Below are 24,231 nucleotides of genomic sequence, written 5' to 3'. Positions count from 1 at the left end.
CATTATAGAGCTTTTTAAATGAAGCAGTAGAAGCCGTATCGCCCCCTACGCTTCCTGTAGTGTATTACAGTCTGTCAGAGCGACTGTGTGGATCATATGAACATTATAGAGCTTTTTAAATGAAACAGTAGAAGCCGTATCGCCCCCTACGCTTCCTGTAGTGTATTACAGTCTGTCAGAGCGACTGTGTGGATCATATGAACATTATAGAGCTTTTTAAATGAAACAGTAGAAGCCGTATCGCCCCCTACGCTTCCTGTAGTGTACTACAGTCTGTCAGAGCGACTGTGTGGATCATATGAACATTATAGAGCTTTTTAAATGAAACAGTAGAAGCCGTATCGCCCCCTACGCTTCCTGTAGTGTATTACAGTCTGTCAGAGCGACTGTGTGGATCATATGAACATTATAGAGCTTTTTAAATGAAACAGTAGAAGCCGTATCGCCCCCTACGCTTCCTGTAGTGTATTGCAGTCTGTCAGAGCGACTGTGTGGATCATATGAACATTATAGAGCTTTTTAAATGAAACAGTAGAAGCCGTATCGCCCCCTACGCTTCCTGTAGTGTATTACAGTCTGTCAGAGCGACTGTGTGGATCATATGAACATTATAGAGCTTTTTAAATGAAACAGTAGAAGCCGTATCGCCCCCTACGCTTCCTGTAGTGTATTACAGTCTGTCAGAGCGACTGTGTGGATCATATGAACATTATAGAGCTTTTTAAATGAAACAGTAGAAGCCGTATCGCCCCCTACGCTTCCTGTAGTGTATTACAGTCTGTCAGAGCGACTGTGTGGATCATATGAACATTATAGAGCTTTTTAAATGAAACAGTAGAAGCCGTATCGCCCCCTACGCTTCTTGTAGTGTATTACAGTCTGTCAGAGCGACTGTGTGGATCATATGAACATTATAGAGCTTTTTAAATGAAACAGTAGAAGCCGTATCGCCCCCTACGCTTCCTGTAGTGTATTACAGTCTGTCAGAGCGACTGTGTGGATTATATGAACATTATAAAGCTTTTTAAATGAAACAGTAGAAGCCGTATCGCCCCCTACGCTTCCTGTAGTGTATTGCAGTCTGTCAGAGCGACTGTGTGGATCATATGAACATTATAGAGCTTTTTAAATGAAACAGTAGAAGCCGTATCGCCCCCTACGCTTCCTGTAGTGTATTACAGTCTGTCAGAGCGACTGTGTGGATCATATGAACATTATAGAGCTTTTTAAATGAAACAGTAGAAGCCGTATCGCCCCCTACGCTTCCTGTAGTGTATTACAGTCTGTCAGAGCGACTGTGTGGATCATATGAACATTATAGAGCTTTTTAAATGAAACAGTAGAAGCCGTATCGCCCCCTACGCTTCCTGTAGTGTATTACAGTCTGTCAGAGCGACTGTGTGGATCATATGAACATTATAGAGCTTTTTAAATGAAACAGTAGAAGCCGTATCGCCCCCTACGCTTCCTGTAGTGTATTACAGTCTGTCAGAGCGACTGTGTGGATCATATGAACATTATAGAGCTTTTTAAATGAAACAGTAGAAGCCGTATCGCCCCCTACGCTTCCTGTAGTGTATTACAGTCTGTCAGAGCGACTGTGTGGATCATATGAACATTATAGAGCTTTTTAAATGAAACAGTAGAAGCCGTATCGCCCCCTACGCTTCCTGTAGTGTATTACAGTCTGTCAGAGCGACTGTGTGGATCATATGAACATTATAGAGCTTTTTAAATGAAACAGTAGAAGTCGTATCGCCCCCTACGCTTCCTGTAGTGTATTACAGTCTGTCAGAGCGACTGTGTGGATCATATGAACATTATAGAGCTTTTTAAATGAAACAGTAGAAGCCGTATCGCCCCCTACGCTTCCTGTAGTGTATTACAGTCTGTCAGAGCGACTGTGTGGATCATATGAACATTATAGAGCTTTTTAAATGAAACAGTAGAAGCCGTATCGCCCCCTACGCTTCCTGTAGTGTATTACAGTCTGTCAGAGCGACTGCGTGGATCATATGAACATTATAGAGCTTTTTAAATGAAACAGTAGAAGCCGTATCGCCCCCTACGCTTCCTGTAGTGTATTACAGTCTGTCAGAGCGACTGTGTGGATCATATGAACATTATAGAGCTTTTTAAATGAAACAGTAGAAGCCGTATCGCCCCCTACGCTTCCTGTAGTGTATTACAGTCTGTCAGAGCGACTGTGTGGATCATATGAACATTATAGAGCTTTTTAAATGAAACAGTAGAAGCCGTATCGCCCCCTACGCTTCCTGTAGTGTATTACAGTCTGTCAGAGCGACTGTGTGGATCATATGAACATTATAGAGCTTTTTAAATGAAACAGTAGAAGCCGTATCGCCCCCTACGCTTCCTGTAGTGTATTACAGTCTGTCAGAGCGTCTGTGTGGATCATATGAACATTATAGAGCTTTTTAAATGAAACAGTAGAAGCCGTATCGCCCCCTACGCTTCCTGTAGTGTATTACAGTCTGTCAGAGCGACTGTGTGGATCATATGAACATTATAGAGCTTTTTAAATGAAACAGTAGAAGCCGTATCGCCCCCTACGCTTCCTGTAGTGTATTACAGTCTGTCAGAGCGACTGTGTGGATCATATGAACATTATAGAGCTTTTTAAATGAAACAGTAGAAGCCGTATCGCCCCCTACGCTTCCTGTAGTGTATTACAGTCTGTCAGAGCGACTGTGTGGATCATATGAACATTATAGAGCTTTTTAAATGAAACAGTAGAAGCCGTATCGCCCCCTACGCTTCCTGTAGTGTATTACAGTCTGTTAGAGCGACTGTGTGGATCATATGAACATTATAGAGCTTTTTAAAGGAAACAGTAGAAGCCGTATCGCCCCCTACGCTTCCTGTAGTGTATTACGGTCTGTCAGAGCGACTGTGTGGATCATATGAACATTATAGAGCTTTTTAAATGAAACAGTAGAAGCCGTATCGCCCCCTACGCTTCCTGTAGTGTATTACAGTCTGTCAGAGCGACTGTGTGGATCATATGAACATTATAGAGCTTTTTAAATGAAACAGTAGAAGCCGTATCGCCCCCTACGCTTCCTGTAGTGTATTACAGTCTGTCAGGTAAACACTGAGCGTTATGGAATTTTTTTTTTTTTTAAGGTAATCGTTTCGTGTTTTAATCCTCCCATCATTTATTAATTACTTGTCGACTCACTAATTAATAACATCTCTTCCTGTTTTGTTCTGTTTCCTTCCAGTTTGTCCGAGTAAAGACATCAGGAACAATGTGACCAACCTGCGTTCCCTGGAGAACTGCACGGTGATCGAGGGCCACCTGAAGATCCTCCTGATGTTCACCACGAAGCCGGAGGACTTCCGCGGCCTGAGTTACCCCAAGCTGACGGTGGTGACGGACTATCTGCTGCTCTTCCGGGTTTACGGCCTGGAGAGCCTCAGCAACCTCTTCCCGAACCTGACGGTGATCCGCGGGAACAACCTGTTCTTCAACTACGCGCTGGTGCTGTTCGAGATGCTCCAGCTGAAGGAGGTGGGCCTGCACAGCATGATGAACATCACCCGCGGCGCCGTGCGAGTGGAGAAGAACCCGGACCTCTGCTACCTCTCCACCCTCGACTGGTCCAAAATCCTCGACTCCGTGGAGGACAACTACATCGTGGCCAATAAGAATGACGGAGAGTGCGGGGACGTGTGTCCCGGCATGGCTAAAGGCAAGACCACCTGCCCTCAGACCACCATCAACGGACACTTCAGTGAGCGCTGCTGGACGCAGAAGCACTGCCAGAGAAGTGAGTAGCGACCGATTGGCCTTCCGGTGCGGTTTGTGTTCTTCTAACCTCTCGAACGCTTCCACACCCACTTCTCCAGGGGTTTCTTCTCCATGTTGACTGCTGTTGACGTTGTAAGGCAGTAGTGAAGATATTCTGAGCTACAGAGTGACTAAAATAGCGAGTCAGCGGTTTGTGTGTGTGTGTTTATCCTCATCTTTCCTCGTACTGTATCAGCAGGGCGGAAGTCGGGCGGGGCAACATGTCGATGTTTATTCGCTGTCGTGATAAACTACATCATTCCCTTGGTTTGACTGCACTGAGGAGATTGTACGTACTCAAAGAACACTGACCGACTACGTTTCGTTACAGAGCTGTTTTCATAGCGCTGCTGTGTCTGATCAACACACACTAACACACCACCACCACCCAGATAGTACCTTCTCTCTGAGGGTCCATGGGGGTCCTGACCACTGAAGAACAGGGTAACAGAGTATCAGAGAAACAGATGGACTACAGTCTGTAAGTGTAGAACTACAGAGGGGAACTGAACGGTCAGTGGAGCTGATAAACTGGACAGTGAGTGGAGAGACATCGCACCCAATTAAACAGGACTAATGTGTGGTCAGGGTGTTTTTGAGCACTAATGGTGTTCTTGATGGCTTATGGTGCTGAAATTGATCACAGTAGTAATAAATATGGTGGTGTTGCTCAGCCACGCTTCACCACTGCAGTGAAAACCAGCCAAAACAAATGAAAAAGATACAGGAACCCTGAAAACCAAGTGTTCAAACAGCCGGGTTCACTACGGAGGGTCTGAGTGTTTGACTGGTACCGAGTTTATTCTGCGTTTTGATTTGTTTTGGCTGAGTTTGGTGTCCCTGGACCGTCACTCGGCACAGTGTGGGTCGTGGAGCTGCTTTGTTTCTGTGCCCGAGCTCGAACTGTGTCCTAGAACGTGACGCTGTACACCCCCACCCCCTGTGTGTGTGTGTGTGTGTGTGTGTGTGTGTGTGTGGTGTTTCGTAACCGTGTGTTGGAAGGATCTGCTGGAGTCCCACGTGTGGTCACGTCGCTGGCCGTGCCAGTGCCGAGTGACTCTCAAGGCCCGGCTGAGCGGAGGAGGGTTTGTTGTGAAAATGCCAGGCCGCCTGTGTCGCACCGTCAGTCAGTTCCAGTTCCGGATGGAACGCTGAAGAATTTGGCGTTCCGCTGCAGAACCCGCGACTTGCGCAACACGAGCTGCTCTTTGAACGACACGCTTGGCTTCCTGTGTAGAGCCGGGCGACGTGACCGGACAGAAACGGCACATTCCGATATCCGTCAGCCTCGTTCTCCAGTATCTCCCGAGTTTGTTCTTGAGTGTGTTCTTGTTTAAGGTCCTAAGAAAAGTCTGCGTCGGATTCATGTCGTGTTCTTTAAGCGTGGAACCGTTCTCGCCTTTGTGCTCTTGACCGTGTGTGGGTTCTGTTCTTAGCCGAGAAGAAACCCCACATCAGAGAACGCTGAGTAAGAATCTTGGTCAAAACTGCGCAAGAAGGAATTTCGTCTTGGGAACGGTTGGAGAACGAGGCCCAACGAGATTGAAGTTCTAATAAAATTAAGATCAGAAAGTGAAATATGATGATCGCTGCTGTCAGAAGAAAACCTCGTATCTCCAAAACAACAACTTTACAGGAGAAATAACAACTTTACTTTTAATGTGAGTCAATGGAACCAGACGTCTCTCCAAGCCGTTTTGGGCCGTTCTTCCTGAAATTTACGCAAAATGTGAAGAACAAGAGGTTCTTTTAAATGATGTCTCTTCTGAGAGCAGCCATACGTTGAATGACGAACGTTGATACGGTCACATGCCAGAGTTTTGTGAGCGATGAAGTTAGGGGAACACGTCTGGCATTTTTTAATGATTTTAGTGCACAGAGCTTGGGGGAAGAATGGAAAACGATGCTTTCAGAAGTTTTCAGGATGCGTGGCGGTCGGGCGGAGCGGTCAGTCGATAAGGAATCGAAACGACCTCCATGGTTGGTTTGAGAGTCGTATCGTTTTTTAATAATGGCTTTTAAATGCTGCGCCGTCGGCCGTGTTGCATGTTGTGCATCGTGAAGTCGTGAAGTATCTCAGTGTTGGGCTCCTTCACTGTCTCGCCATGAAGATGAGACCGCAGGCCTGCTGTGATTGGGTCAGTGTGGGCTGCGCTGTGTGCCTCTCTCTTCCGTCTGAAAGGCCTTATAGCTGCCGCTGTTCCTCCTGAACGGCCGCCTCTGCTGCCCGTTAAGCAGGCCTGCGCGTGCTGCCGCATTCGGGAGCTCGTTTGATCAGGCAGACGTCAGCTAAGCCGGTTAGAGGTAACCTCATTTCGTCTGCAGCCGCGTTCGCTGCCTCTCCGCTCTGAAGGAGGCCGGTTTAGGTGCTGTCCTACAGATGAAGGTAGATGGAGGGCTGTTTGTATCGTATGACCCTGTCCAGTGAATATATAGAGTATTTACAGCTATTGGTGATTAGACGGTACGGGCAGTATCGGTTTGATGAGGTGTCCGGTGGAGCCTCTAATCCCTCTGGATTTAACCCGGTGGACAGGAGAGGTTTGCCACAGGTTAATCCACAGTGAGGTCCAAATGTCTGAGCGCGCTTTTATTTTGTGTTCCTTTCTCTCATTTCACAGGGTGTATTTTTGGTTTCTCCGTCTGAATCTTCGTTTAGGCAGATTATTCAGTAACTGAACAGAACGTGTGTTTTCTGATCTCCACACATCACTACACGCTTACGATTCACGGCTGAGAGCCAGAAATCTGCGCCGCTCTTTGTGTTGTTCTCTAAAAGTGATGTTTCCAGATCAGATCACTGAAGAGACGCCGTCTGTTTATAGTTTAGAGCCCAGATTTGGGGAAAAACGGGTCGACTTTCGAATCGTTTAGAGAACTTCAACTCCATTCATGGTGGAGGGAGACATGCAGGGCGCTGTGCGGCAAAATAGTCCCCAAAGAAAACTCATTATTCCAGATTTTCCACTGTTTTCCATCATCAGCATTCCATATAAGCTCAGAAGACTCGTGTAGGTTCTCTGGTGGTTCTGGATGGTAAATAAAGTGTCTATATCTGTGTTGTAGTCATGGCGACGCCTGGTTCCCATCACCACCACTGTAAAGACGTCTGGACCGTCTCACACCAAACCCTCTGGATCTCTGTTTACATCTAAAATCACTGAGATATGAAGGCACTTTGGAAAATCTGTGGCATTCCCCTTTAAGTAGTGCTGTTGCAGGCAGTTGCAGGAACCTCTTCCACAGGCGGAGAGAGGGAGAGAGGGAGAGAGAGAGGGAGAGAGAGGTTAGTGAGGGCGGCCAAGTCAACAGCAGCTGCATCCAAGGAGGAGGATGAGGGCGGGATAGCGAGAGACGGTGGCGGCGCAGCGCTGTTCGGATTTGTGTTTGAAAGCTTTGTGGAATATATTTCAGCAGTGAATTGTGGGCATATAGCTTTATGATTATGATCATAAAACACCTTTTCTGTTTCATTTGGGTGAATTTATTGTCACACAGTTGCTGAATAATATGCCCACCAGCATAAGAGCTTAAGACGTCACATGACTCCAACACACACGTCTCACATAGAGAGAAACGCAGTTACAGCTGGAGACCAACAATAATAAAAGCTGAAAAATATGGAAATGACACCTTTCGGCCGACTTCATAACGAGAAACGCGCGATTGTCTTTGAATTGCCGTCAAGTTGCACGGGAATTATGTTGCAGGCGACTCGCAGTATGCAACTAGTTTTCCCCGTGTAAAGCCAGCCTGAGAGAGAAAACGGGGATTCAGGCTCCCTTCGGCTTCACTGCTCAACCGTTAGTCCTAAGTAAGCACCCTCTCTGTTTTTTTCCCCTCCCTCGTTATGTTTGGATCAGACCCCTGGTGAGTCAGCTCTGTCCACACGTCTGTGTGTGTGTGGGGAGTGTGTGTTGCGTCTGGAAGCCAGCAGCGTCTCCCCAAACACACTCCACACTCCTCAACGATCCTCATTATCCTCCCTCAGAGGAGATTACACACAACTGAATCACCAGCCGGGAAACCGCAGACACGCGCCAGTTAGTCCCACTTTCTTAAGGACGAATCGCTTTTGGCTCCCAGCGCGAGGATCTTCTCAATTAGCCTGAGCAGCAGTGTGGTTTGTGGTGGCTCTGCCCACAAACGAGTTCTCTCACAGGACAAGCTTTAGAGAAAAATCCCATCCAGCCTAACGAGAAACTGTAGAACGGACTCTGTTTATATCACAATACCTACATTTAGAGTCGGTTATTCATTCAGCCTAATGAGAAACTGTAGAACGGACTCGGTTTATATCACAATACCTACATTTAGAGTCGGTTATTCATTCAGTCTAATGAGAAACTGTAGAACGGACTCGGTTTATATCACAATACCTACATTTAGAGTCGGTTATTCATTCAGCCTAATGAGAAACTGTAGAACAGACTCGGTTTATATCACAATACCTACATTTAGAGTCGGTTATTCATTCAGTCTAATGAGAAACTGTAGAACGGACTCGGTTTATATCACAATACCTACATTTAGAGCCGGTTATTCATTCAGTCTAATGAGAAACTGTAGAACGGACTCGGTTTATATCACAATACCTACATTTAGAGCCGGTTATTCATTCAGTCTAATGAGAAACTGTAGAACGGACTCGGTTTATATCACAATACCTACATTTAGAGCCGGTTATTCATTCAGTCTAATGAGAAACTGTAGAACGGACTCGGTTTATATCACAATACCTACATTTAGAGTCGGTTATTCATTCAGCCTAATGAGAAACTGTAGAACGGACTCGGTTTATATCACAATACCTACATTTAGAGTCGGTTATTCATTCAGTCTAATGAGAAACTGTAGAACGGACTCGGTTTATATCACAATACCTACATTTAGAGCCGGTTATTCATTCAGTCTAATGAGAAACTGTAGAACGGACTCGGTTTATATCACAATACCTACATTTAGAGTCGGTTATTCATTCAGTCTAATGAGAAACTGTAGAACGGACTCGGTTTATATCACAATACCTACATTTAGAGTCGGTTATTCATTCAGTCTAATGAGAAACTGTAGAACGGACTCGGTTTATATCACAATACCTACATTTAGAGCCGGTTATTCATTCAGTCTAATGAGAAACTGTAGAACGGACTCGGTTTATATCACAATACCTACATTTAGAGTCGGTTATTCATTCAGTCTAATGAGAAACTGTAGAACGGACTCGGTTTATATCACAATACCTACATTTAGAGTCGGTTATTCATTCAGTCTAATGAGAAACTGTAGAACGGACTCGGTTTATATCACAATACCTACATTTAGAGTCGGTTATTCATTCAGTCTAATGAGAAACTGTAGAACGGACTCGGTTTATATCACAATACCTACATTTAGAGTCGGTTATTCATTCAGTCTAATGAGAAACTGTAGAACGGACTCGGTTTATATCACAATACCTACATTTAGAGTCGGTTATTCATTCAGTCTAATGAGAAACTGTAGAACGGACTCGGTTTATATCACAATACCTACATTTAGAGTCGGTTATTCATTCAGTCTAATGAGAAACTGTAGAACGGACTCGGTTTATATCACAATACCTACATTTAGAGTCGGTTATTCATTCAGCCTAATGAGAAACTGTAGAACGGACTCGGTTTATATCACAATACCTACATTTAGAGTCGGTTATTCATTCAGTCTAATGAGAAACTGTAGAACGGACTCGGTTTATATCACAATACCTACATTTAGAGCCGGTTATTCATTCAGTCTAATGAGAAACTGTAGAACGGACTCGGTTTATATCACAATACCTACATTTAGAGCCGGTTATTCATTCAGTCTAATGAGAAACTGTAGAACGGACTCGGTTTATATCACAATACCTACATTTAGAGCCGGTTATTCATTCAGACTAATGAGAAACTGTAGAACGGACTCGGTTTATATCACAATACCTACATTTAGAGTCGGTTATTCATTCAGTCTAATGAGAAACTGTAGAACGGACTCGGTTTATATCAAAATACCTACATTTAGAGCCGGTTATTCATTCAGCCTAATGAGAAACTGTAGAACGGACTCGGTTTATATCACAATACCTACATTAAGAGTCGGTTATTCATTCAGCCTAATGAGAAACTGTAGAACGGACTCGGTTTATATCACAATACCTACATTAAGAGTCGGTTATTCATTCAGCCTAATGAGAAACTGTAGAACGGACTCGGTTTATATCACAATACCTACATTTAGAGCCGGTTATTCATTCAGTCTAATGAGAAACTGTAGAACGGACTCGGTTTATATCACAATACCTACATTTAGAGCCGGTTATTCATTCAGTCTAATGAGAAACTGTAGAACGGACTCGGTTTATATCACAATACCTACATTTAGAGCCGGTTATTCATTCAGTCTAATGAGAAACTGTAGAACGGACTCGGTTTATATCACAATACCTACATTTAGAGCCGGTTATTCATTCAGTCTAATGAGAAACTGTAGAACGGACTCGGTTTATATCACAATACCTACATTTAGAGCCGGTTATTCATTCAGCCTAATGAGAAACTGTAGAACAGACTCGGTTTATATCACAATACCTACATTTAGAGTCGGTTATTCATTCAGCCTAATGAGAAACTGTAGAACAGACTCGGTTTATATCACAATACCTACATTTAGAGCCGGTTATTCATTCAGTCTAATGAGAAACTGTAGAACAGACTCGGTTTATATCACAATACCTACATTTAGAGTCGGTTATTCATTCAGCCTAATGAGAAACTGTAGAACGGACTCGGTTTATATCACAATACCTACATTTAGAGCCGGTTATTCATTCAGCCTAATGAGAAACTGTAGAACAGACTCGGTTTATATCACAATACCTACAATTAGAGCCGGTTATTCATTCAGTCTAACGAGAAACTGTAGAACGGACTCGGTTTATATCACAACACCTACATTTAGAGCTGGTTATTCATTCAGCCTAATGAGAAACTGTAGAACGGACTCGGTTTATATCACAATACCTACATTTAGAGTCGGTTATTCATTCAGTCTAATGAGAAACTGTAGAACGGACTCGGTTTATATCACAATACCTACATTTAGAGTCGGTTATTCATTCAGTCTAATGAGAAACTGTAGAACGGACTCGGTTTATATCACAATACCTACATTTAGAGCCGGTTATTCATTCAGTCTAACGAGAAACTGTAGAACGGACTCGGTTTATATCACAATACCTACATTTAGAGTCGGTTATTCATTCAGTCTAATGAGAAACTGTAGAACGGACTCCACTAAATACCGTAGCTTTCGCTTGGTGGTTAGCCGTGACCTCATAGAGGTGTGTTGGCTGGACAAACCACATCAGCCTTGTGATTGGTGAGGGTACCGTCTTGTAAGCTCTTCCCAAGATCTGGACTGCCCAGCTTACTTTGACAGAGGAGAATATTTGCAAAATTCATCGCCCTCTTAGTGGACATTGGGAATTTATTCGCAGGGTAAGAGCTCAAACTCCCGGTTTCCGTGTATTTCCCTACAGTCCGGCAGCTGAGCTGAAGCTGTAGTGACCGGATCTGGATCCGCACTGATATCGGCTCTTATCTGTGTTTATACTCCGCTCCTCTGTCTCCGCCGTTCAGGCTCGTCTCCTCTCCCGTGTCTCTGCTCTTCCAGCTCTCTGACTGGCTGTCCGAGTCCCTCGCGGAGCTCCTCTCTGACCGTCTCTCGCCGCGGGACTCGTGAACGTTTAGAGTCGTGAATATCGAACGTGTGATCGTATCTGAGGGTCTCTGATCACTGCAGAGTTCGATCTGATCGGGGGGCTAAAGATTCACTCGTTTCTCCTCTCACGCCACAGGCCATCCGCCCCATCGGTCACTTCTGATCGAGCTCCTGACCTGGAGAATCGCTCCAGACTGTGGAAGTGTGCCGGAGCGGGTGGGGGTTAAAGTCAGGCTGGAAGTCGTGCTGTGTCGGACGAGCTTTATCTGCGTTGGGCTGGAAGCCAGCGAGGAAGCAGGTTAAAGGATGCAGTTTATTTTTAGCTCTTTATGATGTCTGGACGTTGGCGACAGGGAGACTTCCTGCTGCGTCCAGTTTAAAAACGATACATCCGGTGCGTCACTTTCGCTACGGACTCTGAGGGTCAGACGTGGGAGAACATTCACCGCTCTGAGCTGTTTGGGCTGGACAGCTATTGCTTCCCACCACTCCTGGGTGACATGAGCGGCGTGGCCTTACCTTTTCAACATAGAGTAGTTAATAATAATAATAATAATAATAATAATATCTGCCTTCACCTAATGCTGCATGCATAAACATTCACAAAATGTAGAAATTGGATCCAGATCTGCCTGAATTTGTTCTTCTAGAGCACCCGGTGTTTTTTCCATGTGCAAAAATATTTCTATATTAAAAATGTGTTTATATCGTTTATTTGATTGCCGCTCAAAACGATCATTCAGTTCAGGTTGTTCACTGGAAAAGCTGACGACACGTTATTTAGCAGAAAACTACACGGAAGCCTCAGCATCTAAATCTGTGATCAGGCTCTTCAGTGTTTGTGGTCTCGGCTCCGTCACGGTCTCAGGACGAAAAGGTTCTCAGCAGGTAAATGTGTGAATGAGCGAATCCTGAAAGGTGCGGCTGAGGTGTTCAGGTTTACCTGCGCGGATCAGGTTTTAACCAGGTCAAAGGTGCATATTTGTTCTTAACATTAATCTGAAAAAGAAGAAGAAGTAAAATGAAGCCGGGGGACGAGACGGGAGGCGTGGGGTCGGTACAGCTTTAGTAATGTATCTTTGCTGTTAGAACCGAAGGTTCTGCTCAGGAACGTTTTGCATCATCAAGGTACCAACAGTGTAAATGTTCCCTCAAAGCTCCAGCAGTGGGTTTAAGGTCTGATTGTGGAGCTTAAATCAGGTTCTCCAGGTGAAAAGTTGGTATTTGTTCCTTTTCATAACCGAATGTTTTAAACCAGAGCAGTAGAGTAAAAGCCTGGAGGCGAGGCGAGGCGGGGTGTGTGGAGTCAGTCCAGCTTAGAACAGATCATTTCAGTGGATTATGGTTCAGTTATGTTCCCTGACTGAAGGTGCTGAGACGGAGCCTTGAGGGATCCACCGCAGTGACCAGAGGGGAACCGACCCAGAGACAGTCTAGAACCTTTATTTGTGAGAGTGCAGTGGGTTACGGTGTAATTATGTTACCTGAAGGTTCTGAAGATGCGCTCCAGTGACTGTTTACCTCAACTTATATTTCTGTTTGTTTACATTAGAGATGCGCTGATATGGACACTGTGTGCTGATGGCTATCTGTCCATATATATACAGTGCTGTGCCAAAGTCAGAGACTTTGTTTGTTTTTGTTCGTTTATTCTTGTTACTCATTTTACTTTTTAGTTGCTTTTAGTTATTCTACGTTTTACATTGCTATTCTTTTATTTCCTCAACTATTTAAAATTTATTTTATCTGTATTTGACCTTTTTATTCATGACTTTTATTCAGTTCATTTCATTTTAATGGTCTGTTCTGACTGTTCTGACACCTCAGTGCACTGAAGGTTCACTTCCAGCTCCTCAGAGAACCTGCAGACACGCCTCCAAAGCTCAGTCTGAGAAGCTGGTTGATGATCAAACCCATTCAGCGGTGTTGAGGTCTGGACTCTGGGGTGGTCAGTCCATCGTCCAGCTTCTTTGTTTGATGTGTCCGTCTCCTTTTCTCAGTGAGGTTCTTCTTGATCAGCTCCACGTCCTTTCAGACCCGCAGCGCTGAGTGGTCTCCTCACAGTGGAAGGATGGACAGAAACACCTGTGGATGTTTTCAGATCTGAAGCAGCTTGATCTTCTCCTCTCTCTCAGAGATCAAAGCTTTCAGTGCTGTTTATCTGATGGGGGCAGTTTTGGGGGTCGACCAGCTCTTCCAGGTGGTTGTTAGGAGGAACGTTTTCTCTGGATCTTTTGATTATTATGAGCTCCAGTTTTGGAAACTCCCGTTTCAGTACGTAAATGTTTATAAAAGGAGGGAATTATTAACTGATCAGTCCATCCAGTGAAATGAGTGAAATGATATATCAGTGTAGTATGTAAAGTCTTTAAGCACAGAACTGGTCACCCTGACGGTCACAGGGAGGTGTAGAAGTGCCTGAGCAGCACGTAGAGGTTTATTTTTCTGTGCGAGTGCTGGTCACTCTGGTCACTCAGCGGCCGTGTGGCTATAGAGGAAGCTGTGGCGCCTATTGGATCTCCACGTGGAACAATGACTGCTGAAAAAGTTCACACAACCCCTGTCTCGATTGTTTCCTGCGATTGTGGAGCGTTTTCCTCTCGGACGTAATGAATGGACCCCCGGGGACGGACACTCGGGCACCGCGCTGAGATAGGAAGTCCAGCCGCTGAGCCGGACACACTCGCTGAAATATATCGCAAAACAAATCGGACGCTGTCCAGCGCAGAGAGGATGCGACCGCTTTCCCTGAAAGCCGGACACGTGGTGGACCCTGGAGACCTGCTCGAAAGCACGTGTGGAGTCTGAGCTCGTGCAGCCGTACGCCTCGCGTCTGTAATTCCGTGGTTTACGCGATTTTCCCCCTCATGGGTTCAGTTCTTGCAGTAGCGCGCTCTTTGAGGGATCCAGAGCGGTTTGGTGTGAAATGGTTCAGACGTCTAGTCGTTGTGCTGTTAACAGCTTCCCAGCCTTGAGTGATGGAATTAAAAGGTGGATTAGTTTGACCAGAGGAGCTCCGGTAATGTAATGCGTCTGATTTGATTGGCTGATTCATACAGAGCGCCGATTTCCCCAAATTACGCCAAATAGCCTGGGTCCGGATTATCGGCGTTACGTGACAGGAGCCACACTTTGGAACAATAAGACGTTACGCAGCTAAACGGCAGTTATCTCTGCTTCTTATTTCAGATTTGATTTGATTTTATTACTTTCATTTGTTCCTTTAGTCGAGGAGCCTTTCACCACATTACACCAATCAGCCTGGATCCAAACCTTATAACGCAACAGGAGCCACGCTTAAAACAGTACCACCACACTGTGTGGCTGAAACGGCCCCGAGATAAAACGGACTGCGAAACTGCACACGGCGGGTTAAAGTCACAAATTCATCAGGAATCGGATTAACTCCAATCACAGCCCCCCAGGTCAAACTAATCCAGCTCAAATAGGGCTTTAGTTTAGTTTTAGTTCTTTTGCTTTTTATTTGTTTTCATTCCGTATTTTATGGCTGTTTTAGAGCTGCTTCTAACTTGAACTTTTATTTTCTTTTATTACTTTATTTTGTCTAGTTGGTTTAAATTTCTTTATTAACCTTTAAGCCCAAATAGCCTGGATCCAAACATCATCAGCTTTATGCCACATTTATGCTAAATGGCAAATATGGGGACAAAAACAAACAAACACAAATTGTGAGTTATTACATAGCAGACTGTAAAAACGACAGACACCGATGCTGATTACAGTCACAAATCAGAATCACTTCCTCTCTGTCAGTCGTGAATCAGTCATCATTTAAATAAAGGAAAATAAAATGAATAAAAATAAAAATACAACACAAAGAATAAAGAATAATAGTAAAAGTAGTCGATGTGAAAGAACGTCTGTACAGGGCAGAGTTGAATGTATGTGGACGTAAACCGGTCATATAGTGGTTATTCTGGAGTGATGGGGACATTGGTCAAAACGTGCTTGTACAGTACTGCAGGTCAAGGAATCAGGTCAAACGTTGTGCCTGAAGGTCAGTAACTATTCTCTGCCTTTTTGACGTAAAACAGACGACATTTTCAAACAAAGCGAACACAAAACGTACAGAGATCTCACCGGCGCTGCCGTCTGCGGCGCCAGGTTGGAACAGCAGTATTGTATCGAAATCCGTCGGTAATCAGATTAACTCACATTACGGCTCCTCCCCCGGATGGAACTAATCCAGCTCGAATAAGGCTTTATTGGGTCATTTTCTTTAAAAAAAAATTTTTCATTCCATATTTAATTTGCTATTTTATCTCTGCTGCTTCTTTTGATCTTTTTATTTATTTTGTTACTTTATTTCATTACTTTTAATTTAGTAATTTAGTCCGGTTTCTAATCTCTCACCAAATTGCCCCCGGTAGCCCAGATCCAAACATCATCGTCAGCTTTATACCACAGGAACATGGCAAATATGGGGCTGAAAAGAAAACAAAACATGATGGAATTATTGCTTATCAGACCATAAAAACTGCAGACATCACTGACCAGTTTATGAATTTTAATGAGTAATTACTCAAATTACGGCACCTTCACCAGGTGAAACTAATCCAGATCAAATAGGGCTTTAGTTGGTTCTTTTACTTTTTATTTTTTGTTCCATATTTTATTGCAGTTTTATTTTATCTGCTTTTTATTTGAGCCATTTATTAGTTTTTGTTACTTTTTTTTGATTGTCTTTTCGTTTTTGATTTGTTCTAGACGATCATTTCATTTTTAACCTTTTCATTATGTTTAATTCGCTCCGCTGCACTGTAAACAAGGGCCACCTTCAATTAACTTACTACATGAAAAACATGTTGATTCATTTTATGACTCTAATAACTCTGATCGATTTACTGCCGGCGCCGTTCTCACTGCAGATTTGTTCACGCCCATCTCTGAAGGACAGTGATTGGCTGAGAAGCGTATCAGTCACACTTCTGCAAATATTGGATTGTAAATTGGTGAGAAGGAGGAGCCGTTCAGATTAAGATGTAAGATGAACCTTCAGCACACATTAAAGCATGCTGAACCACAGGGAGATCTGGCCTGAGGGCTGGTAGAGCTGTTTAAACAGCTCAGGGAGATCAACGAGCACTAATGTCTCTCCAGAACGGGCGAGCAGGATCATACACGCCTAATCGCACACGTCTAACAGCCTGAACGCCGATACTCCGCTCACTGCTGCCGTCTGACTGATGTGGGGAATGAAGAGGGAGTGGTCGAGTTTTCTTACCTTAATGTTTCATACTGTTTAACCCTCTGGGGTTCACCAGCTCACCAGCACCTCAAATTCTCTGTCTCCTTATCTGTGTGTCTGTGTCTTTGTGAAGATCCAGCTTGGAAATCCAGTTCAAATGCTTCCTGAATCCGATCCGTAGAGCCGCCCTTTCCATTCCATCTCATCCCGAGATCATACGAGACTCACATCCGGAGTTATGAGCCTGTGAAGAGGGGCTGAGATGCACGTCATCTGCCTCTCACCGCGTGGAGCTGCTGGATTCGTCAGTCCGTCTACACTCTGTAAACTGAGGTGACTCTCCAAGTCTCTAAAATTCAAGTCAGAGCTGCGTCTCTGATCAGCTTGATCGTCCTTTCAGACCCACAGCGCTGAGTGGTCTCCTCACAGTGGAAGGATGGACAGAAACACCTGTGGATGTTTTCAGATCTGAAGCAGCTTGATCTCCTCCTCCCTCTCAGAGATCAAAGCTTTCAATGCTGTTTATCTGATGGGGGGCAGTATTGGGGTCGACCAGCTCTTCCAGGTGGTTGTTAGGAGCCACGTTTTTCCAGGAGATCAGACTTTTTTTCACCTTGTCTTCCTCCTTATGCGAGTACCACTGTACTGTGTGTGAGCTCGACTCTGTGTTTGGGTGTAGTTTTCAGCGGAACAGCAGAATCCACCACCTGTAAAAGCTCGTTTAATTGCACGTAATTGATGAATATGATCTTGCAGTAGTGTGTGAGGGCCGGGCGTGAACGCTGGGCTTTGTTCTGAAGCAGCGGGATCTAAACGGGAGCGTTCTCAGAGCGCAGCGACGCCGTGCTTTTCGCTCGGCCGCGGCTTTTTGAGGCCCGTGGAACGTGTGGAAGTTCAGAGCGTGCCAGTTCCTAAGTCCCCGAGGGGTAAATGGGGCTTTTACACGCTGCGTTTCCTCCTAAAGACCTAACGTGTGTTTGTAAACATGCTGGATGAATCACTTGCACACACCGCTGAAGAGCCCATGAGCTACGGCGTCACTGCATCATGTTTTGTAAACGTTTGTGTTCTTTTATGCACCTAAAATAGCTCAAATTTATTGTTATGTGACTGTTTTCTAACCTCTTTTTATCTCTTACAGTCACACAGGCTGTTTGTTGCTGTACCTTCAAGGCTGCATGTATTAGTATGCAGAGGTTCGGGCTCCTGTCATGTGCCCAGCATGTTAAATTCAGGAATTGTGTATTAAAGTGTGTATGAGCGTTTTCACTCATCTCCATTTATAAGTCAGCAACATGGAATTTTAGCACGGCGCACACAACTTCATATGCAAATTAGCTCTGTTCTGATTGGATGCCGTGTTTTGTACCCTCAGTCCAAGTCCAAGCTAAATCGCTATAGGTTAGAAAGGTGAACGTATGGAAATGTTGGTGTTTGTGATGTCATCGCACTGTACGGAGTAATTATGTTCACGTTCTGAAAAAGCCAGAATACTGATTTATTTTAATGATGCAGGTGTTTTCAACGCGAGATACCTTCAGGAAACATGGTCAGTAATCCAGAACCTGTTTACTAGTGATTTCTCAGAAGCGTCCACATGTATAAATAGCGGTGAGGTGAGGACGGTAATCCAGGTCAGCATTAATCTGCTGTAATTGTCGGGGCTGTGCTGTGGTCAGAAAAGCTGATCGTGCAGCTCGTGTTAAAGTTATTCCATCAGACGAAAGATCGTTCAGCTGGTTTCCTTTAATGTGCTCACAAAAGGACGTTGTCCAGTGACGTTTACGTAGTGGTGCTGAAGCATTAATGCTGTTCTGTTAATCATTTACTCTCGTCTGTCTGTCTGTCTCTCTGTGTCTGTCTGTCTGTCTGTCTGTCTGTCTGTCTGTCTGTCTCTGTCTGTCTGTCTCTCTGTCTGTCTGTCTGTCTGTCTGTCTGTCTGTCTGTCTCTGTCTGTCTGTCTCTGTCTGTCTGTCTCTGTCTGTCTGTCTCTGTCTGTCTGCTAGAATTTATTTAAGAAATCTGTAGGATTGTGAATTCTAGGATTCTGACAGACGTGTAGTTTTGTTATCGCGTTGGCAACAACTGCAGTTAAACTGGCGTCACCTGCAGTTAAACTGGCGTCTCCTGCAGTTAAACCGGTGTCTCCTGCGGTTAAACTGGCGTCTCCTGCAGTTAAACTGGCGTCTCCTGCGGTTAAACTGGCGTCTCCTGCAGTTAAACTGGCGTCACATGCAGTTAAACTGGCGTCTCCTGCGGTTAAACTGGCGTCACCTGCGGTTAAACTGGCGTCTCCTGCGGTTAAACTGGCGTCTCCTGCGGTTAAACTGGCGTCTCCTGCGGTTAAACTGGCGTCTCCTGCGGTTAAACTGACGTCTCCTGCGGTTAAACTGGCGTCTCCTGCGGTTAAACTGGCGTCTCCTGCGGTTAAACTGGCGTCACCTGCGGTTAAACTGGCGTCTCCTGCGGTTAAACTGACGTCTCCTGCGGTTAAACTGACGTCTCCTGCGGTTAAACTGACGTCTCCTGCGGTTAAACTGGCGTCACCTGCGGTTAAACTGGCGTCACCTGCGGTTAAACTGGCGTCACCTGCGGTTAAACTGGCGTCTCCTGCGGTTAAACTGGCGTCACCTGCGGTTAAACTGGCGTCTCCTGCGGTTAAACTGGCGTCACCTGCGGTTAAACTGGCGTCTCCTGCGGTTAAACTGGCGTCACCTGCGGTTAAACTGGCGTCTCCTGCGGTTAAACTGGCGTCTCCTGCGGTTAAACTGGCGTCACCTGCGGTTAAACTGGCGTCTCCTGCGGTTAAACTGGCGTCTCCTGCGGTTAAACTGGCGTCTCCTGCGGTTAAACTGGCGTCACCTGCGGTTAAACTGGCGTCACCTGCGGTTAAACTCATGCTGAATGAGGAGAGACACAGGGCGTCCAATCAGAACAGAGCTCATTAACATATATAAACACAAGCAGCCTGTTTGGGCCCGAGGGCTGAAGAGAGGCGTGCAGAAAACAGGAAGCGCGGCTGGACGACTGAACCGATTAACCTCTGACTGCGTGTAGGTCGCTGATCAACACGGCCACGCTGCTGTTAACCGTGAGCATCATCGCCATCACGAGCAGCGGGCGTGCGGCGGGGCTGCCGAGGCCGAGGCGGGCGCTGTAAACACTTTCATTAGCCGCCGGCGGGCCGTAATGAGGGACAAACAGGGCCGAGGCACGCTGACTCACCGCTGCTCCTGACCGCAGCTCAGATCAACACGTCAGACCTGACCGCTCCGCACCCACAGCTCCCGGCGGCTCCCGCTGAGACATGAGCGGTGGAGTCCCGTGGTGTTGGGTTTTCTCGGTGAAGAGGAGGTCGGTCTCGACAGAGACGACACGTCTGCACGGTTCACGCCTCTGTGCACACTTACTGTTTGGTGAATTTAACACGTTTCCATTGTGTTAAATTCAGCAGGCAGAGAGTGAGACCGGCAGGAAAAGGCCGTATTCCGGTGTGTTCTCTGCTGAGGATCGATATATCAGTCTTACATAATCGCTGCTGCAGGAAGAAAACCTCGCATCTCCAAAATGGGAACCTTACAGGAGAAGGATGCATTACTTTGAATGTAAGTCAATGGAACCAGACGTCTTTACACGTCGTTTTGCCCCTTTTAGTCCATTTATCATGAAATTCACACACAGTATAAAGAACAATAGGTATAGTCAAAAACGGAGAAATGACAAAAAATGGAGATATGAGGTTTTGACCCTACAACAGCGATATATATATATATATATATATATATATATATATATATATATATATATATATATATATGTATATATTGGGCATATAGTACATAAACCCACACAAACGATGGTGCTCTGAGTGGATTTCAGGCAGGGTATGGGCCTTTAGTGTGTCGGACAGTAAAGGTTCTGTGCTGTTGGGATGCTGATGGACATTCACTGCATTCTGCTCCATACGCGTTTCAGGAAGCTGGACTTTCTGCCTGTCTCGGTCCATCTGGGAGGCTTTCGGAGCACAAAACAGCCACAGAAACTGTAGCTCACCCAGGAGTTTGTAACGTCCAGCTTAATCTCATTACTGAGCCACTAAGCTATGGATAATCGAGGCTAATGAGCTGCCATTCCGCTGGCTTTGTGGGTAAATATGATGAGGGCGTGACTAAACAGGAGCTGGAGTTCACAGACGTGATCCGCTCCCACGCTGATGGTTCTGTCTGCGGTTATCTAGTCGCCTCAGTGTGGACCGAGTGTGTTGCGAGTGTGTCGCCGCGGTCCGATCCGCGATCCGTTGGATCCCACGCGGGTGGCCCTGTCGTGTTATTTACATTAGTTAGATCACGTGAAGGCCTTAATCCACCCAAACACGCGGCGTGAGCTTGAACAGGATGTTCTCAGCGCTGTAACGTAAAACTGATTTGTCGAGTGCTCGTTTTCATATTGCGGCTTTACTGCACGCAGTTTACAGTCTGGAGGTCAAAACCGCAGCCGAGTCCGTCTGACCGCTTTTATTTTTTCCCCGGTGAAAATAAGGTGAAGGGGAGTTGCACCGATTACATTCCTGCCTAGTTAACTCTCCGCTCTACCGAGTCAGAGCTGCTCACAGTGGTGGTGATGGGAACCAGACGTCCCTCTAAAAGCTCCTCACAGTGGTGGTGATAGGAACCAGACGTCCCTCTAAAAGCTCCTACAGAAAGTTCCTACATGAACTGGTTCTGAATTCACTGCCTGATGACTGAGACGCTGTTTTATGAGAGTTTAGAGAACTTCAACTCCATTCATGGTGGAGGGAGACATGCAGGGCGCTGTGCGGCAAAATAGTCCCCAAAGAAAACTCATTATTCCAGATTTTCCACTGTTTTCCATCATCAGCATTCCATATAAGCTCAGAAGACTCGTGTAGGTTCTCTGGTGGTTCTGGATGGTAAATAAAGTGTCTATATCTGTGTTGTAGTCATGGCGACGCCTGGTTCCCATCACCACCACTGTAAAGACGTCTGAACCCTTTCACACCAAACTGGCCTGAATCTCTCTGACTGCACCTCTCTGGGCATTTTTTGCAGTTTATTCTGTTTATTTGCTGACGGCTGATCTCACTGGAGGATGTTTTAACTCAACAAAATGTCATTGGGCTGCGGCCAAACTAAGAGCCTGCCTGTCACCAGTATCACCTGACCGCAGGTATGTGATCCTTTAAGACTGATACGGAACGTTTAGTCACTTCAGTAACACACAACCAGGTAAACGTGTAAAGCCTGTCCTAAAAATTAAGACCTGTTTGTGTCCAAAGCTGCAAAAACGGCGGAAACATGTAGCACACAGGCTGCTCAGGCCCTACGGTCTCCCTGCTGGCCAGCTGGGCTACTGAAGCTCACTACCTTACGCCCTTCAAAATAAGAGTCCCGGACCAACTAGGAACGCTGCTGAACTGCACTCCAAACGCAAGAACATCGTTTTTAGACTAAATACAGCCCTAACTAAACAAAAGATGAAATGAAACTAGAATGTGTGTTTATTCTTGTGAGCCTCTGTAAAAATAAATGTTTATTTGTTTTTGTAGCCCGTATTGAAAAAGCTGTTGAGGCAATTTTGACTGTTTCTCACAAAAACGTGCTGTCAGTTCTGATGCGAGTCGCTTTAGTGTTTGTTTATTTGTTTACGGCGCTTTCGTGATTCTGTGTAAAGAGAGTGTGCGCTCGTTTCATCCGGCCTGATTCATATTCATATTTTAGTCATTTATTGCTTCTGATGTTGTCACTGGGACATCAGACAGCTCTATCGAACATGGCATTGTATGTCAGCGTCGTGCAGCCCTGCCGCCAGTGAGCGGGGCGCCAGGCGCCCAGGCTGCCGAACAGGCGTAATCTTTCTGTGACCCCAGACCCGTAAGACCATTAAATCCCATCCCACCCCGATGACGCCTGCGTACTTTCTGCAGATGCAGATTTGCCACATGATGATTTTGCGTATGGAAGCTTGGGTGCTTTATGAAAGCTGAGATCTCAAATGATTTCACATCATAGGCAGGCTGTCCTCAGGGTGGCGCTGTCTGGAGAAGCTTGTTTCTTCTCACTTCTCCGTCCCCTTTATAAGCAAACGGAGCCCCCGTGGTGGGGCAGGAATGCGGGCTGTGTGGTGGATCACGAGGACGCGCAAAAAATTTGCAAAACAAGCTCCATGAAAACATTCGTCAGGTGGATTATGGTCAATGCCTGCAGAAGCCCCCTCGGTGGAAATAATGTGCCCCCCTTAGACTTGCATTCCTGTTTTCATGGTACAAATTAGATCTGACAAGTGAGAGGCGAGTGGGACAGAGGGGCTTTAGCCTGCCTCACTCGGTTTATATCACAATACCTACATTTAGAGCCGGTTATTCATTCAGCCTAATGAGAAACTGTAGAACGGACTCGGTTTATATCACAATACCTACATTTAGAGTCGGTTATTCATTCAGTCTAATGAGAAACTGTAGAACGGACTCTGTTTATATCACAATACCTACATTTAGAGTCGGTTATTCATTCAGCCTAATGAGAAACTGTAGAACGGACTCGGTTTATATCACAATACCTACATTTAGAGTCGGTTATTCATTCAGTCTAATGAGAAACTGTAGAACGGACTCGGTTTATATCACAATACCTACATTTAGAGTCGGTTATTCATTCAGTCTAATGAGAAACTGTAGAACGGACTCTGTTTATATCACAATACCTACATTTAGAGTCGGTTATTCATTCAGCCTAATGAGAAACTGTAGAACGGACTCGGTTTATATCACAATACCTACATTTAGAGTCGGTTATTCATTCAGTCTAATGAGAAACTGTAGAACGGACTCGGTTTATATCACAATACCTACATTTAGAGTCGGTTATTCATTCAGCCTAATGAGAAACTGTAGAACGGACTCGGTTTATATCACAATACCTACATTTAGAGTCGGTTATTCATTCAGCCTAACGAGAAACTGTAGAACGGACTCGGTTTATATCACAATACCTACATTTAGAGTCGGTTATTCATTCAGCCTAATGAGAAACTGTAGAACGGACTCGGTTTATATCACAATACCTACATTTAGAGTCGGTTATTCATTCAGTCTAATGAGAAACTGTAGAACGGACTCGGTTTATATCACAATACCTACATTTAGAGCCGGTTATTCATTCAGTCTAATGAGAAACTGTAGAACGGACTCGGTTTATATCACAATACCTACATTTAGAGTGGGTTATCTACAGGTAGCGTAGGTACCTGTATTGTAAAAGCTTAAGAAGCCAACAGGGCTAAGGGGGTGGGGTTATGCAAATTAGATAGGTTGCTCAGCTATTCCTTCAACCCTCTCCAACAAGCCTCGCTGTTTATTGGAGATCTTTTAAGCACTTGTACGTCTCTCGAGCCTGATGGGCTGCAGCACCGGGGGTGCGTCTTTGGGGGCGGGAGGGGGTGGGGGGAG

General features: G+C 45.2%; 1 protein-coding gene across 1 annotated transcript in view; it reads left to right on the top strand.

Moving 5' to 3' along the window:
- The window catches only part of insra (insulin receptor a), a 99,766-nt gene that overhangs the window by 25,508 nt on the left and 50,027 nt on the right, over nt 1-24,231 (top strand). Inside the window, exon 2 of the mRNA XM_037533124.1 lies at nt 3,246-3,794. Coding sequence (XP_037389021.1) covers nt 3,246-3,794 — 549 coding nt within the window. The remainder of the gene's footprint in view (nt 1-3,245; nt 3,795-24,231) is intronic.

The sequence above is a fragment of the Pygocentrus nattereri genome, chromosome 2, assembly GCF_015220715.1.
Source record: "Pygocentrus nattereri isolate fPygNat1 chromosome 2, fPygNat1.pri, whole genome shotgun sequence".
NCBI lineage: Eukaryota > Metazoa > Chordata > Actinopteri > Characiformes > Serrasalmidae > Pygocentrus > Pygocentrus nattereri.
This window is presented reverse-complemented; position numbering and strand designations above follow the sequence as displayed.